The 17,782-nt window shown below is 37.6% G+C and overlaps 2 protein-coding genes across 3 annotated transcripts in view; one reads left to right on the forward strand and one right to left on the reverse strand.

Annotated features, from left to right (window-relative positions):
• The first annotated feature begins 1,572 nt into the window (after positions 1–1,572).
• Positions 1,573–3,251, forward strand: LOC105041477 (uncharacterized). Its single transcript, XM_010918447.3, has 2 exons — positions 1,573–1,878; positions 2,526–3,251. Exons 1-2 carry the CDS (start codon positions 1,607–1,609, stop codon positions 2,947–2,949), a joined length of 696 nt encoding a protein of 231 aa, XP_010916749.1. The 5' UTR covers positions 1,573–1,606; the 3' UTR covers positions 2,950–3,251.
• Positions 3,252–7,975: 4,724 nt separating this feature from the next.
• The window catches only part of LOC105040636 (ubiquitin C-terminal hydrolase 15), a 23,454-nt gene continuing 13,647 nt past the window's right edge, over positions 7,976–17,782 (reverse strand). Inside the window, exons 14-16 of one of the 2 annotated variants that reach the window (XM_073254569.1) lie at positions 10,415–10,627; positions 8,991–9,052; positions 7,976–8,918 (exon numbers count right to left, since the gene is read on the reverse strand). In XM_073254569.1, the coding sequence (XP_073110670.1) occupies positions 8,345–8,918; positions 8,991–9,052; positions 10,415–10,627 (849 nt within the window). In that variant the 3' untranslated portion in view covers positions 7,976–8,344. The remainder of the gene's footprint in view (positions 8,919–8,990; positions 9,053–10,414; positions 10,628–17,782) is intronic. The other variant, XM_073254570.1, reaches the window with a different exon arrangement.

Raw genomic sequence — 17,782 nt, forward strand, 5'->3', positions numbered from 1 at the left:
AATACCCCCTCCCAACATCCCTTACCTAGGTCTTATCATTTTATAATTTCTAAGTTATTACAATATATATAAATATATTAATGGGGAAGTGTCTCAGTAACCTCATTTTTCATCAGAAAAAAAGAGCTTTGATGCTTTTCTATGTAAAGAACTTCATGGAAGTACTCAAATGCTTCTCTTTGCAATGAACCTTTCAAATAGAATGAGACTCCCAACTCCCAAGCCTACTAAAGTACTGATTATGACACTCTCTTTTTAGAGGACTGATAATGAGAAAATTATATAATGAAATTTAGTGAGCAACACCAATTAAATATTATAATGACAGATAATGAGAAATTTGTAAGCAGAATTGAATAGATCCATTGTTTGCGCACGTGAGGTTTAATCAAAACCAATTATGGGTTCAAATAAGCTCATTGTTTGCACACAGGAACTTTGTCATGAGATTGACCTTATGTTCTTTTGTCTTTATTTTTCTATTTTTATTTTATTATTTATTTATTTTTTTTTTTTTTGTAGATGATGGGAAATCCAAAGGGGACTGTTGCCACCAAAATCCAATTCGAAAGTCTGAGGAATGACGATCAATCTATGCGGGAGGAGAAAGCACTAATCTGCACACATAGAAGATAGAAGGTCATTTGAGTTGATTCGGCAAGGATTCTCTCATGCTTAAGTCGACAAAAGGATGGCAAACGACAGAGAAGAATAAGACCCAAAATAAAAATAGTAAAGAATATTGTATTAAGTAGTGTATGGTCTGTGTACCCAATACATCAAGTCTTTTTTATAGATGAAGAGTCTTGGTCTGCTGAACTCGTGTCTTAATTCAAATGAAAAGCAAACTCTAGATCTTTTGACTTAGCAAAACTACTACCACTAAAGAAAGTTCTTTTTTTCCCATAGTGCTAACGTATCAGCTCATAATTGGCAGGTTGAATTCAGGCTACATCAACGATAGCAAAAAAAGCAAAAGCCTTGTTGCCCCAAAAAAAAGGAAGCCTGGTTAGCCTCTCTCAAGCAACACTCCTTTAGCATCACATCATTTTGTTTTTTGCTATTTTTATCCGGGTCTAAATTCGGTTCACCATCCATCCCTGCATGTAAATCCATGGCAATGATGATTTCCATTTTATTGCACCTGGTCCTTCATCCTCTTTTACTTTCCTTTTAGTTATATAATTGAGACAAGGTCTTCTAGTTGGCCATCATTTAATAGTTAATCTCGAAAGTTAAATTATGTCTAATGATGCCTAAGCTATTTAATTGAAATCCTTGCATATCATGACTAAAAAAAAAAAAAAAACTCTGTATATATACAAATATAAGGGTGTGGAGAACGGTATAACTGTGTAAAAAATAGTATAAATGTGTACAATATTAGTACAAGTATGTACAAAACTTAATATAAATATATGTTAAAATTAAAAAATAAATGCTAATGATTGAAGGGGCGTGCGTAAAAAGGTAAACAGAAATTACTTGATTTGAAGTTTCCTTTTTTTTTTTCTTCTTCCGTTCGCGTTCGTCCCCTCCTCTAATAGCCTCGCAACATCACATACGTTGTATTTATAGGCTTAAGATCGAGGTAAGAGTTGTGAACATGGCCACCGGTCTCCCAAACTGGCTGCCTTCTTCTATCCTTCCATTTCTCCTCCTCCTCATCTTTGTTCTCCCATGGCCATCGGCTGCATATCGGAAGGTAACTCAAGGGATTTTTCCTCCAACTTGTGCCCGTGTCGAATGCCCAACGTTTGACGTGATCGACAAAGGAAATGCGTACGAGATCCGCCGATACAATTCAACAGTTTGGATGTCGACAGCTTCCATGGAGGGAATCTCCTTTGTGAACACCACAAGAACGGGATTTTTACAGTGAGAATACTCCAAACTCTCTTATCATCGTCATTATTTTGAATGTGAAGAGGTAGAAGGTAGGGATTAGCCCTCTATTTTATTGAAAAAAAGGGAAGAATATTGATAACATTTATACACGTTTTTAGCCTATAGACCCTTTCATTTGGTTATTATGTGCAAACACATTAAGTTGGTGCTTTTGTTGATTGTTATTATTTTTTTCAAGGATTTTTTTTTTAATTAATAAATGTTCAGAACAATATTGATCTATTTTTATCTTTCTGCTTAGCAAGTAGATCTTGCATGTTTTGATGTGTAAACCTCCTCCATTAAGAGGGGCACATGGGATATAACCTACTTATATTCCTTCAATATGCATCAAAACACAGTATCTTAGTTCATCTTGGTTGATCTTTGCCACCAAGTTGGTCCAAATGAAATCGGTACTCATTAACCAGTATGCACTCCTTTCCATGTAGGAGAAGTAACAAATTGAAATACGGGTGGTGGCATCTCGCCCATATTTCTCAAAAAAAATGTAGATATATGTACATTAATTTCTTTAGAAAGAACTTGAATTAACGCATATATTTTTCTATTTAATATATCCATGAATTTGTTCATAACATGGCATGTATTTCTCTTTCTTTGTGATCCTGTCACAGGTTATTTGACTACGTCAAAGGAAAGAATGAGAATGGGACCAAAATGGAGATGACAGCTCCTGTTACGACTGAAGTCTCAACAAGCAAAGTGCCCCCCAAGGAATCATTTGTTACGAGCTTCTACATTGGGAAAAGGTATCAGGCCAATCCACCGAGTGCCCGGGGCCTCCATCCACAGAAATGGAGTCTCAAATATGCAGCCGTGAGGCAATTCGGGGGATACGCCACGGATGCTGGCGTCCCACTGGAAGCCGCAGCTCTGGACGCCAGTCTCAAAGGTTCCAAATGGGCCCCTTCCGTGGACAAAAGCCGGAAGGCCAACCCCACGGTGCTCTATACCGTTGCACAGTACAGTGCACCATTTAGAACCAGTGGTAGAGTGAATGAGATCTGGATGCTGTTTGATGACACTGCCACTGCATAGATCGTGGGTGATTGGTGCAAACTTTGTAGAAGTGGCTCGAGAGAATAACAGCAGCAGGTTTTATTTTATGGTGGAAATAAAAGAGAAATTAGTACTGTAGCTGAACTTACCTAATTTCACTTTTTTTCTGAAACCGCATTGTTGGCTGTTGCTTTCACTTTATCGTATTGGAAGATGATGAACAGGGAGAGTGGTATATGTATCATGTCAATCCAATGGCAAGCAGCTAGCGGAAGACAGGCCAACGGCCCAAAATTGGCCTATTGAGAGGCAAAACAAATAGGCTAATGCGAAATTCTGTGTACACCGCCTGTCCTGTATATAAAATCTGATGAGGAGCGCATCGTCTTGTCTGATTGGGCCACGCAGCCATTGTTTTCTAATGAATATTTAATATCCATAATTATATTTTTTTGTTTAAAATTTTGAATGATGAAAATATTTCTTTTCTTCTGAAATAATTACGACATCCTGTGCTGATGTTATGATATTCTGCATTAAAATTATGATTTTTTACATAAAATATTATAATTTTTTTACAGAATATTATAAAAAGAAAAAAATATTTTGGTTATTAAAAATTTTATAAAATTTTTAAATAATGAAAATATCTTTATCAAAATTATAACGTCCTATACAAAAAATTATATTTTAATATTTTTATTATTTAAAATTTTAAATAATAAATTAAAATATTAAATATTAAATATTTATTGAAAAATAATAACTATGTAATTCAATGAGATGATATACTCTGCATCGAACTTTTTACACCGCTGGTGGTGTACAAAGAATCACTCATAGGCTAATTAAGCGTGGTGAGACATTAAAGTGGTCACGAAACAGTCCTCTGAACCTGGGCCATCATCCACCATCCACTCGAGTACCCTTCAAATTTTGTCATCCCTTCTTCCTTTCTGGTTTTCGATGTTCCAACGTTCACCTCAAGTTGAAGCGAGATTGATGAATTTCTTATTAATGCAAAATAAGTAATTTACTCAAGGCTGTTCTAATTAGATGGCCTTTGGTATGGTATAACATGGTTCGCTACGGGCTTGGTTGGTTCACGTGGAGAAAATTTTTTTATTAAAATATTTTTTTTCAAAAATTAATTGCTAAAGTGATACTTAAAAAAATAATTTTATCATATTTGATTGATCATAAAAAAAAATATATATTACAAAATGACTTATATTTGATTATCTTCATTCTCAACATCTGATCTTAGAAAGTATACCAAACTTCACTCCAAAACCATTAGATTATTTGCCAGATTAGATCTATATCTACAAGTATCTAAGATTACCTTTTAAGTAGGCCGGTCCGAATATCAAACTAAACTTCATTCTGTAATTGATTGATTTTTTTTTTTTCTAAATGTAGACCAATCCACTTAAAAAATAATTTTGAGTATTTATAAATATAAACTTAATCCAGTCTATTGGATATAATCCAATACTTTTGATGATTATCCTGATCTAATCCATAAATTCTATAAAATTTTGGGTCCAATCATCCAAATAGGTTCTTTTATCTTTGTTTTAGTCAGCTTTTCTTGTAACATTAGCACATGACTCATTTCACAGATTATTGAACTATATTGATGGGAAATATTAAAGTATGGGGAAAAGATGGAGATGACGGCTCCGATAATCATCAGTCTCACCTAGAGACGGGCCCTTCTGCCTACCTTCTTTCATCGTAGGCTTCTATGTGCCGAAGAAGGACCAGGCTAATCCGCCTCCAGCTAAGGGCATCCATTTACGGAAGTGGAGGCTCAAACATGCAGCTGTAAGGCAGCTTTGGAGAATTTGTGCAAGTCTGTAATGTTGGAGAGGAAGCAGCGGCCCTGCACCCCAGGCCCAAATGCCCGCAGTTGAGAAAGGCCGGACAGTAGTAGATCAAGTATCCCGCCAACAGAGTTTTTCTTTTCTCTTTTTTTCCTTTTTTTTTCTTTTTGACTAGTGTAGTATCCGCTTACAGAATTTCTCAATACAGTTCACCACCATTTGAGTTCAGTGATAGGGTAAATGAGATCTGGATGATGTTTGACATGGAAGATGGTGCTATCTAGACTAGGGTAAACTGGGGTCCATACTTGTAAAAGAAGATTAAGAGAGTGAAACTTTATAGTAGTTTTTATTTTCTTTGAACAGTCAGTTGAAGTGGCTAGCTTATCGCTACTCGTTTCCCTCTTTCCATTCACCCACCAATGCAGAAATCGGATTCCCATGGTCCCAATCAGAATTACAGAAGAAAAGGTACTAAATAACCCCCTAAAGGAGAACCAATGAGCCTCAAGAAGCGAGCCATTTTATTTCGCTTGCATGGAGTGTACGCTACGAAAGGAAAAATATCTCTCACAACAGCGCATCGAAGTTATGAAACTCGCTCAAACCCATGCCAAGCCCACATGCTAATCTCCTCCCTAAACACCTAGAATACCCCCAGCTTCTTGGCCTCCATTAAGTAAAAGGAGCAGCAAGAAAAATGGTTTCCACCGGCAAGAAACCATTCCGAGCGCAAGAAGAAACAATCAAAAGAACAAAAAAAAAGGATACAAATTAATTAAAGACGCCTCAAAGAAATAAATTAGAGTGTACTAAGCTCGTGTCTTTATTCACTTAAATCTTATGAACAGCCACAACAGGAACAACGAATCACCTTTACAGTTCCAAGAAAACCCATCCATCAATCCTTACAGTAGCCATCACTGCCAAGAAGAAAAGAGAATGGCGAAAAACAGAACAAGCACCAAAACCCATGAACCCAAAAGTAAAAAAAAGAAAAGAAGAAAAAAAAAAAACCACCATCAAAACTTTCTTCAGGGATCTGAGGTGGAGACGTCCCCACAGAAGAAGTCGATGTTGTTCGGTACGTCGTTATGGCACGAAGAAGAGCCCGAAGGCGGGACGTTGAAGCCCCTCGGGAGCATGGCGGAGAATGGGCTTGATGTGACTCTACTGGGGTTCTTCTTCCTTCTTCTTCTTCTTCTTCTTCTCTTGGAGTTCCTGACCAGATCTCCATCAGAAGGGTCGGGCCTTGGTTTCATGATGTGGAAGAGCTGGCGGGGTGGGGCTGCGGCGAGGGGAAGAGCATAAGGCTGATGGATGGGTTGGGAGATAGAGGGAGAGGGGAGGGAGGAGAGGAGGAGAGAGAGGAGGAAGGAGAATAAGAGGAAGGCCCAGAAGCCCAAGCCGTGGCTGAAACCCATGAGAGTTGGGACTGTGCTTTGGGTGGCGAAGCATTTGAGTTGGGTGCAATCAAGAAGTACGGGAGAGGAGGAGGATGGGAGAGTGGGGGTGTTTCGTGGATCCCAACGGGCTCTCTAATGTGTAGCGTTAGTGGCGCTTATTATGAGAGAGAGAGAGAGAGAGAGAGAGATTTGACCGGTTTTGAAAGGAAAGGGAGTCAAAGAAAATAAATACTGGGGGGGAGGGCCATTCTTCTTTTCTTTGCTTTTGTTACGCTTCCTCATTTAATCATGCCTTGGTCCTGGAAGTGAATTGTTTTAGGTGGGATCGTAATTATAAGGCTTTCCTGTTTTCATTTTTCTTTTATTTTTTTCTTTTATAATGCGAGGGAGCTTTGGTTACTTCCTTGTTTCCGGGCACTCATTGTTCCATCTTTTGACCGACAAAAAGAGGGGAAAGAACCTACTAATCTTTAGCTGTTTTTACAGGTTCACCCAGCGAGTTAGTACTTGATTTGCCACCGAGTAAATATTCGTTGCAACGATGAAATCACTTCAAATTTATCATAAATTAATAAAAAAATTATATTTCATCAATTATCGTATAATCCATCGATTTTTGTGATGATATCCCATGCTACTCCATCAATTTTTGATTTTTAATTAATTTGTTACAAATCTGAACGTAGTATCACTGTTGCAACAAATATTTATTCGTTTGCCACCGAAAAGCAGTGGTGAATGATTCGAAGGCGAACGTAGTTCTGTAAGTTTCTTTTTTTTTTTTTAAGTAGCAACATAATTCTGTAAGTTACAGGTGGAAAACAACGGCCTTGGAGGGTCAACAAGAAGCCCAAATTAAGCTATACAACTACACCGGACCAAACTTGTGTTTGGTTGTGATGTCTCTAGCTGCAATAGATCACGTTAACTGGAACCGAAGAGTGATGCTTCTCAGCACCACTCATTTCCATGCTCAGCACGCCAGTTTGACGACAGTCGGGGATCGATATTCTTCCGGCTGGCCTTGAGAAGATCCTGGATTGTTACAGATAGAGCATATGAGAATCACATCAGGGATGGAGACTGGAGCAGGGAAGGAAATGATGCGATAAAGCTTTTCCCTGACTGGAATAATAGCAGTCATTCTCATAATCCTAGCAGAACTATACGACCATAATGTGCTATGGAGCTCCTTTGTCACATCATTCTCGTAACCAAGTCAGGATCTAGCAACAGCAGTGATACAGGCTAATACGCAAACTCAAGGAGCAGACAGCACTCCTACCAAAGCTTTAGCCCAGGAATGAGTAACTTTGTCACATGTATTGACAATTAGTAAATCGATTTTGAAAAAGGCAAGGCAACAACGTGAGACAAACACAACTATTTTCAAGCAATTGCAAAATGCGTTGGTTCAGGCTTCTGCTCAAAGCCGGCTGATCGGTCCGGTAACCCAAGCATGTATAGCAGTTCAGGTACGTATCTGTCTATGGCCAAACAGTGAACAACGATGCCATCTGGGTACAAGATTGAATCTAGACTACAGCATCTACCAAAAAAACCCTGCTGTGGATAGATGCATAACTAAAACTCTAGAAACAAGCTTCCTCCTTTTGACAAGCATTTTGAATGGATATCACCATCAGCAAAATCTTCAGTATCACTGATTTCGAAAGAGAATAAATCATCAAGCAAAAACAATGCGTTACCATATCATAATTATCTCAAATCACTGATAGAACAAAATAAATGTAAGATCAGACACTGACATTGCTTAGATAAACAGAGAAATATTTACTGGTAAGTAGAAAAGTTAAAAGACATGAGAAGGGTGCAAGAATGGATAGATCATTATCTAATTTCTTTTTATAAAATTAAGCATCTCCACTAATTAATTTCATTAAATACATAATCTCTCTCTCTCTCTCTCTCTCACTCTCTCCAATTGCATCAACATCAGAACACGCCTCGCTCAATTAAAAAATGTGAGGCATGGCCAGCGCTCAACTTGGGGATCAACCACAGCAAAGAGGGCACCACTAGAACCATGAGAATCTAACGGCTACATATCACAAAAACCTGTAGTTCAAACAAAATCATCTTTGGGATTTCTCCCGTATTGACCATACAGACTACAGCTCCTTGCCAAAGATTAAAGACTCAGTTGAAAAAGCACGGACCTGCTCCAGATTCCTTTCTTTATGTACATCGCGATTGACTCGGCATTGAAGAATCCATAACAAATCCCATGCTCTCTGAAAAGAACCTTTTCTGCGGCCTACAAGATGAGAACTCTGTACGTGAAATGCCATTACTGTGAGAATACTCTCTCACATAAAAGGGGCCGAATATAGAGGAAATGGGATCAAGGGTAGCATGGTCTCCATAATCGACAGTGCTGAATGAATCTCTGGTACTCTCAGTGGTGAATGATGATTCATCCGAGCTTGTAAAAAGAGACCAATCACTAGATGTAGCATCAGAGAAGTCCGTGCTCAATGAATCCGCATATGCGCCCCTTGTTGGGAGCATATTTCTACTTGAGGACCGTATCATGTAGTCAATTGTTTGATCTTTGATGATGCCTTCCCTATATTCTGGTCTGAAATCATTTTGCATGTATGCTGAATTTTCTGGGATAAATGGGCCTTCAGTTTGTTTCTGTTTCCCATGTTTTGAAGAGTTTTGGATTTTTGATGTGTTACGCTTTGCATAAGCTGCAGCTTGTAAAGGTGCTTTATCAATGTAAGCTCTTGGTGGACGCGGAAAAGACCTGGATGATGTTAGATGATCATAAGTTGAATGTGGCAAGCAAATAAAATATAATAGAGTTCATAGAACATACCTCGAGTAGAATAGCATGTAGGCACCTTCAGACATCACTTGACACAGTGGCACAGCCTGCACCTGTTTGTAAGACGAGGCAAAATATGAGGTAAAGCTTAACTAAAATGATTGATCACAAATGCTCAAGTACCTTCCAGGTTAAAATCTGATCAAGTTCTGAAACACTAGTATATAGTGTATTGTTGGCAGACAGTTAATTAACCAGTTTGAGTAAACAGATTTGGTGGATCATTCACGATAACATTACCTGTCTCCTATGCCCATTCTTTTGGTATTGTGTAAGAAATGTAGGAGTATAGGACTGTCTACCTGCGACTAGCTTCAGTTTGTCCTTAGAAAGCTTTTCTACTCAAGTATACACCAAGATATCCACATCCCTGGCATAGCCAGGAACTGTGACAGATTTTTTGGGAGGGTGAAATAACATCGATACCTATACAAGTCTTCTTTTCATTCTTTAGTGCCATGCAGCTTAGAGTTGTGCTCCAAATCTGTGTAATTGTATTAGGAAAAGGCTCAATCATTCTTGTTGTAAAAGGTACTCCAATAGATATAACTAGCCAATAGTCAGGGTACTCGACGGAGAGTCTGAATTGAAGATAGAGTACTGGCTCAAAGTTGTGCTTCAGCATCGTTTTATTGGGATGAGGTTCAAGTGGCATTGTTGTTGAAAAAGGTAACTGCTAAAAATATAACCAGCAAAATGGTTGAGGTATTTGGATTGATGATGGCATTTAAGGCACTCGGTCAAATTAGTACCTGTTATATTTCTTAATGATCAAGTGCCATGTAATATAATGAGCAACTTGATACCATACATGATTTGCGGACCTTGATCTACTACAACTTGAGATTTTAACCCATTGGATTATTAAATTATAGAATATTTAATATCTTTCTTCACTTTTAAGTTCTTTTCTCTAAATTGATACGATAAATAAGACTTGTTAGCTGCGTTCCACCAGGACAATTGTTTAATTGCTGATCATGTTATAGAGACAAACTGCAAATTCCAAAAATGATGGCAGTGGTAAATGAAACCTTATAAATCAAAAACTGAGTCCCACATTACCCTGGCCACATCAACTATTTAAATGGAAAAAAATGATAACACACAGACACTACAAAACATGAATTATGATGAACCGCCAAACAGAATCAACTGACAATGAAGAACTAAAAGTGAAATCATAACTCTAGAAGCACAAAGGTTTACGCAGAATGGGATATGAGATATGGATACTTTCGCTTAATGGAAGAGAATGGCTTTGGGCATCAAGCAATGTGGAAGCAGTAATACCAGAAAATGAGTTCACGAAGCAACATGAGGGTGCTAGTTATGTCTTAGATATTGCATGCATACGTTGCTTCAAATTTGCCAATTAATAGAGCAAGGTAAAATCCTTACAAACAATAATCTACCTCAGAGTCGTCAATCCTTAACCACGTTCCTTGCAGATCTTTGACATAAGAGACATAGTGCCCAGAGAATGATGCATTCAGGGTATCCAAATGTACAACAACCGCATACAACATGTAAAGGGGAGGATTATCAGCAGTCCCAGTCACAAATGGAATCATGTCCAGCATGTCAGGAAAGGTGACACATTTATTGATTTTGCCATATTTTCCTGTCTAATTAATCAAAACCAACAATCAAAGTACTTATACAAGAAATTAAATGGTAGACATCAAACAAATGATAGTAAAGATGATACATCCATACAAATATAAACTATTTAAAGCTGAAACATCAGTTGCAAGCAACAATGACGAAACTATTGTAAGGTTAGACACAATAAGATTATGATCTAAGACTTCAGCAATGCTTAACCAATAAGTGAACCATCTACTAAATTTATGTCAGCTTTAAGGACCGAATTATCATTAGGATTACAGCATCAAGTAACCAAAAGGTTAGTGACCACAGCAATTGGTAATGCCAACATATTGTAGATTATGCAAAATTTCAGATGGTGTTCTCTGGATCAAGTTGCATATGAGACCTATTTTGAGATTATTTGACACACAAATTAGCATTACTAATTTGTAGGTATGACTTGCTAAAGGTTGATGTTTTCAACCGCACAAGAAAAATATATAGAGCTACCAAAAAATAACAACACAGTTTCATCAAGGAAGCACTAGCATAAAGAGTACATTTGGAAACACCAGGCTCACCTACGTATGTGGGCTCTCAAAAAAGTTAAAAATAACAGTAACACTAATGATCCAGAACACGTTACAATACACCCTACATGGGCAGTTGAAATGTGTCTAATATCACACTGCAGCGCAGAAGATAATGATAAACACCTTTTATGTTGAACCATTTCCACAAATTCTGTAGCTTTTCTTGGCAATCTTTTGTCGATATTCCTTAGACCCTTGTCTGTATAAATTGTGTGTAAAGTAATCACAAGATGTCAAAATAACATATCACACTGTAGTAGACATTATTCCCAGGCTTACAGGAATTATATGCCACTCTATCTGGAAGGTTCCATCTAATTTTAGTCTCAGTATAAACTTTGATATGAGAAGCATTTTGCATACACTCATAGCCATTTATCAAATGGAAGAGTATATTTTTATAATTTTCATCACATGATTTAGAATTCTCAAATAGCTGTAAGCTAGTGTATTTTTTTTTAACCATTTCAGGCATCTAGCTGGTGTGCTTGAGATTAGGCTGAAAATGGTCAGACGAAATCCACCCAGATCTGGATCTGGATCTGAATCTGAACCAGAAGGTTATCCAGCTCAGATTCGACTTTGGATAGCCTTCTTTAAAAAGCTTTAGATTCAAATTCTTGGTTCTTTTTTTGTTTGTTTGTTTGTTTTTCTGGATATGACTCTGGATATCCAAATTTCATAAGGAAATGTGAAAAATGTGAAACCCAATCAGACATCTATTCTAGTTTTCTACGTCTCTTTTCATCCTCCCATAAATCGAAGCACCACAGCCTCCTCACCTCTAACCCTCTTTCCTTCCATCCATTTCACCCTCTATGCCTCAGCCTCCCCAACGACGTCACTACCCTGGCACTGGGACATAGCTAAACCCAGTGGCCAGCGGCACCTGCTGACCACTGATTTCTTCTCTCTTTGTAGAGAGCTTCCTGGGTTCCCATTCATGGCCCCCCACTTCCAGATCCCACCTCGAGCCATCCTCACAGCACCCATGGCCCATCCACAATTAGCTTCAGATCCTCTCAGCATCCACAGCCATGATGTCTGCAAGGTACCCTTCTTCCCTGCCCTATTTGCACCTTATGTCAGGAACAAGAGATTCTTCTTTCTTTTTCCACCCTTTGGATATTAAACTATGATGATTAATAGGAGCAATAGCCCTAATCCATTTTATTTGGTTTGAAGTTGAACAAATTTGGTAAGTTATCACCTTTAGCTTTTTCCCCTCTAAAGATTATTAACAATTTATATGCAATATTTCTTACTCGCTATTAATGGACATGTGAAAAGTACATATATCCATGACCAACCTCTTAAAAGAACAAATACTCCTATGATCATAATTGAGAATCAAACTAATTGTTTGAATGTTCAACATTCTTCCAATTATTAAGTGGCTACCAAAAAACTGAAGTATCCAAGTGCCCAATATATATCAATATATATCAAACACGATCTTTTGGAGCCAGATGCAAGTGTCCCGTAACACCAGCAATTACAGACTTCTCCCATTAAATATAGTAGATAAGGTATGGATAATCTACTAAATAAGTATTAAACCATATAATGGCACTACTCAAGGGTTTACATATCGGTGTATATCCTAGCCATGCTAACCCTATCAGATCATTATAGCAGCAAGGTACCAGTACTGACATGCCCCACATATCAGTAATGTGCTGGCACATGGCTTTTCACATCTTTTTTCTTTTGTTGTCTGAACACCAAAAGGCTTACCATGTGGTGGTACAATAAATGCTGTTAAGATACCTATACAACTATTGATACCGATCCTTCAAACCTTGGCAGTATGAATGCATTATTATTTTCAAAGGATGATGTTAGATACATTAATAAAGAATACTTTTATAAAGGTTCATTAGTACTACTAAAGTTTCAAATTTTTAATGCATATTTCTTTGAAGTTTATGCACTATAAGCAAATGGATCAAAGAAAGATTGCTATGAGATAGCGCCAATGCTAACGTTCTTACCTTTTATTTATTTCATGTGCTCACATGCACATTTTGATTTATACACCTGTTGTCTCACATTCCATTTATATGCAAACTAATATCCAGCGTATCTGTATTTGTTTACAATAAATATTTATGACACATACCTGATTCATATCCACATCCATTTTGAACAAATAAGCATACAAATATGAATGTCTATAACCTTATTCTTATTCCCTAAATATAAATCAATATAGAAATGGATATTACCAATGCCCTATCCACATCTAATTGATTGTCAGCCCTAGCTTGAGACATCATTATAGAACAAATTGCATTTTAACTGGTAAAAGCATGCAAACGAATGCATATTTGGTTAGGAAGCAACAGAAAATTTTATTTGAAAGATTTCGTTGCAACAACACCAAACAAATGTTTTCAACATGACTAGGAAGGGACTTTGACTTGAACTGGAAGTCAAAGGAAAATTCCATGAATCAGATTTTCCCAATTAACTTGCAATATCATCATTATTAGCTAGGAATGGACTCCAATTTGATTTAGAATTCTGAAGGTTTGCATCTCAGTTTAATCTAAGGTTTATTTGAACTTACATTTCTTGAACGGTCATGAAGATTTCTTGTAAATCTAAGAGTTAATGTTTGTTGGTGGATATTACTTGTGATGGAAATTATCTGTGCTTATATGGTATGGTCCTATGTATGATCTATATGAATCCAAATTAAATTGGCTTTGCTCAAGATAATGTAGGATCTGATTCAATCAAGCAGTTAAATTAATAATAAAAATACAGTTATTTGCATGTATGACCCTTGAAATTTTCAATTTGGCATGCATGACCCTATAACTTGCACTTTGTGTGAATCCACTCTCTTTTTCTGTTTTCCTTTTTTCTTGCATCAATGTCCTTGCTGTTCACTACTATTAGAAGGTCTCAGCCCAACCATGATTATAGTCACTTAATCCTGGTTAGAGTTTAATATTGAACAAAAAGGACAAAACTACCTCCAGTCCACTATAATTTAGGGTCCTCGTGATGTATTGTAATGTTGTCTTATATTATCAAATCCAACCTCATCATGCAGATAAGAGATCAAATGTGAACTGTAGAATAACACTCTTGATCGCAACCATCAATGGTACAATGGAATGGAAACAATGTGCTGGTGCTTTGAAGAATGATAGAAGGAGATGGATGAGAAAGATGATACAACTTGAGGAGGTTAAAAGATAGGACTACAAGGATAAGGAACTATTTTTCCCTTCATCTTAGTGCAACTCGTTCAAATGATAAAATAGAGACTAGCAGGCCCTCTCAATCTTCATCTAGCAAAAGAGATAAGCAGATCGGAATAAACTATTCATGATTATGAATGACCCTAGCTACTCAGTGCCAACGTCTCTGTCTTCATGGTTCTACATAATAATGAGAAGCTTGATATTGGAGCTGAAAATCATCTCAAACTCTTCAGACTAATTCAAGTCCGCATTAGAATTGAAAAGTAATAGTGAAGATGGAGAGCAATAAACAAAGGGAGGCATGGATCTCACATGCACATCATGTCAGTGTTTTGAACCCATGGACCCAAGCTGAATTGTTTCAGTAAATGAGTCTGGGATCATAGTTTGACTGCGATTCAACCATAGGCCAACTACATAACTAGGATAAAAAATCTATCTGCATGCCGCTTTTCTCTTTTTTTGTATTACATCTCGCTCACCCTCTTTTTTTTTTTCTTTGATAAGGCAGAGCAATCATACAAGTCTAGTGATCATATAAGTCTAGTATGAATATAACCAAAAAAATCAGAAGGTAAAATATCACGAAAAGGTACAAGGGTCATCTAGGAGTCGATCCACACCACATCGTCCCAATGCTCCACAGCAAAAGTGGGGACCTACTCAGCAGTGCCGTTCACCTCCCGATAAACATATTGAATATCCAGAGAGAAGCACCCCCTCACCGAATTCCAGATATCGCACAACAGCAGGTGCACATGGGCTGCTCCCACACGCCAGTCCCCCTCACCTCTTTTAAGGCAAAGTCCCTCTCCCCTCACTTCATCTTTCTTTCTTATTAGTTCTCTGCTTCTTATAAATCTTTGTAATAACGAAGGTTTCTCCATCTTGGCAACATCCTTCAGCAACTTGTCAGTCGGCTTTTCTTTCTCTGATATTCCCATTAATGGTAACGATAACCACATCCTTGATGGCAAAGACGAGCACAAAGACATCTTTCCTCCACTTTCTACTATTGCATAACCAATTTGGAAAAAGGAGATTGAGATTGATTAAAAGATGCTTTAGGGCTTTTTCTTGTTCCCTAAGGCAGCAATGGCACCATCTACACTACTTTCAGCTTTGATGATGACTGCCGATCCAATAATGAGTTTTGGCTAGATGCATGCACGAGAGGAAGAGAGCTAAGGAATGAGATCAGGTGGAGAATGGGTTTGGGGTGCAAGAGTTTTTTCCCCATTCCCTCTAACCATGATATGAAACAGTCCAACATGGCTGTTTTGAACAAGTGGACCATCCAAGTTAGTGCGTTAATCATCAAAATTGGCCAATTTGGATGAGGCTTTTTTATTTCTACATTTTGGTTTGTAACCCACTAAGGTTAGCAAGTGACAGGTCAAGTTGCTTAACCTGGTTGACCCGTCCAAGTTTCTTTTTTTTTTTTTTTTCTAAATAGAAGTGAAGGAAGTTAGAAACTTCCCCCAATTCATAATAGAAGTATTAAACAATTACAGTGAAGTTTTACAATAGAAATGGGGAAGGAAACATAGAGTAACGAAAGAAGGGAAGACAATCTAATAGAAAGGGCCTTGTGACTTAAGATAATTTAGCCGAACATAAGTTATGCCACATGGAGAAGGTTTGAAGAGTTTTATGAAGAATAGAACAAGCTGAAGACTTCTGCTTATGAAAGATCCTGGCATTCCTTTCATGCCAAATATGCCACATTAGAGCCATGAATAGTTGATCCCATCTTTTTCCTTATGGTATAGATTGTACTTTTCATCTCTTCCATGATGACCATAAAATCTGAAGATTATATGGCAAACCCCTAATACAGAAACATGATATAATAGGCGACCAAACAACTTGAGTAAGTGGGCATTTGATGAAGAGATGTGAAGCTGTCCTTGAACATGCACCGCATAAAGGACAAACATTGTTGATTCTTCATTCTTTCTTAGCCAATGTCTCCACAGTGTGAAGTTTGTTCATCAAAACCAACCGCAAGAAAATTTTTATCCTCCGACACACTAGCTTTTCAAATAATTTTGCGGAACTGCCAATGCATACCTCCATGATCGACAAATCTGTAGTAAGATTAAACATTGTAATTCCTATCTATACAGCGTTTCTACACCGAAACATCAGAAGAGCCTAAACGGCAGATTGTGGAAAGCAAATCCATAAGCTGATCCATCCATGTTGATTCGGAGATAGATAGGGGGCCAAAAACTTGATCTTCCAATTTCGCTCTGCGGCTCCAATAAAGTTGCAACCAAAGAATTTCACTTCATGGCTTTAAGATAAAGATCATGGAAAAGTGAAGCAAGAGGTACAAGACCAATCCATGCAATCACCATCACCGTCCAAGTTTCAAAATATCGCACCACACAACCACCATCTTTTTCTTAGTTGCTCCCTAGTTGTGAGGCCAACCATTTCCCTTAAGAATAATTATAATAGAAAGTAACCTATGAGACATAATTACTGTAAAAAGAAATCAAATAGTCAAAGTCTGCTTAACTCTCTTTATTTGCTTACATACTAATAACAATTTTGGAGAATAGGCTGGCAAGGTCGGATGAACATGTCGAGGGTATAAGATGGGGAAGTGTGCAAATCATAGTCCTCATGTGGGCCCATATAAGTAAGCTAATGTTGCATATTGCCTTAATGGTATTTGCCATCCTTGATTACCTTCACCAATGCCATTAGCCCTATCAATAACTTCTCATTGACAAATATTTGTAGTATCCATGCGCTTCCCATCCATTTACTTAGCTCCTTTCTCATCAGGAATGCAGCCATATTGATCTCAACATAGGGTGGAAATTTCTCTAGTAAATTGATAAGACGAATCTGCAATCCTACAGTTGGAGAATGAGAAGAAGGTGATCCATCCATTCACTTCCTGACTATGCTAGCCACCACACTCTCTTGATCCTTCTCCTTGGGCTCCTCATTCCACAACACAATCACTTTGAAATTATAGAGGTGGAATTCTAAAGCCAAGGAATTGAGCTGCTCTTGCTTAATGTACTAGGTGGTCATGCACCCTCCAGGAAAAGCTAGTTGTGGCAGGGGGAGGGTAAGCAGAGGAACTTCTAAATCCATTTCTCACTATGATTGATTTGATCCTCTTGATAATGGGAAAGGAAACCCTCAATTGAAAGGTTGTAGTAGAACTCCCCTTGGATAGAGCTTGTCATCAACTTTTCTAGTCAAGACTAAGTTCATAACATTCATGACCTATGGATGCCCAGCATCAAGTTCACAAGATCTGAAGGCTGTGATCACTGCCAGATTGAAATTTATTTGTTCTTTCATACGTAGAATAAATTTATTTGGAAGAATTAGTTGCTCATGAAAATATAAT

This window comes from Elaeis guineensis, chromosome 3 (genome assembly GCF_000442705.2).
Source record: "Elaeis guineensis isolate ETL-2024a chromosome 3, EG11, whole genome shotgun sequence".
Lineage (NCBI taxonomy): Eukaryota > Viridiplantae > Streptophyta > Magnoliopsida > Arecales > Arecaceae > Elaeis > Elaeis guineensis.

What these genes read in the sequence shown, in the direction of transcription:
- LOC105041477 (XM_010918447.3), top strand. Translation starts at nt 1,607, where the DNA reads ATGGCCACCGGTCTCCCAAACTGGCTGCCTTCTTCTATCCTTCCATTT. An exon ending in ACAAGAACGGGATTTTTACA is followed by an intron (nt 1,879 to 2,525) that starts GTGAGAATACTC and finishes ATCCTGTCACAG; the next exon opens with GTTATTTGACTACGTCAAAG.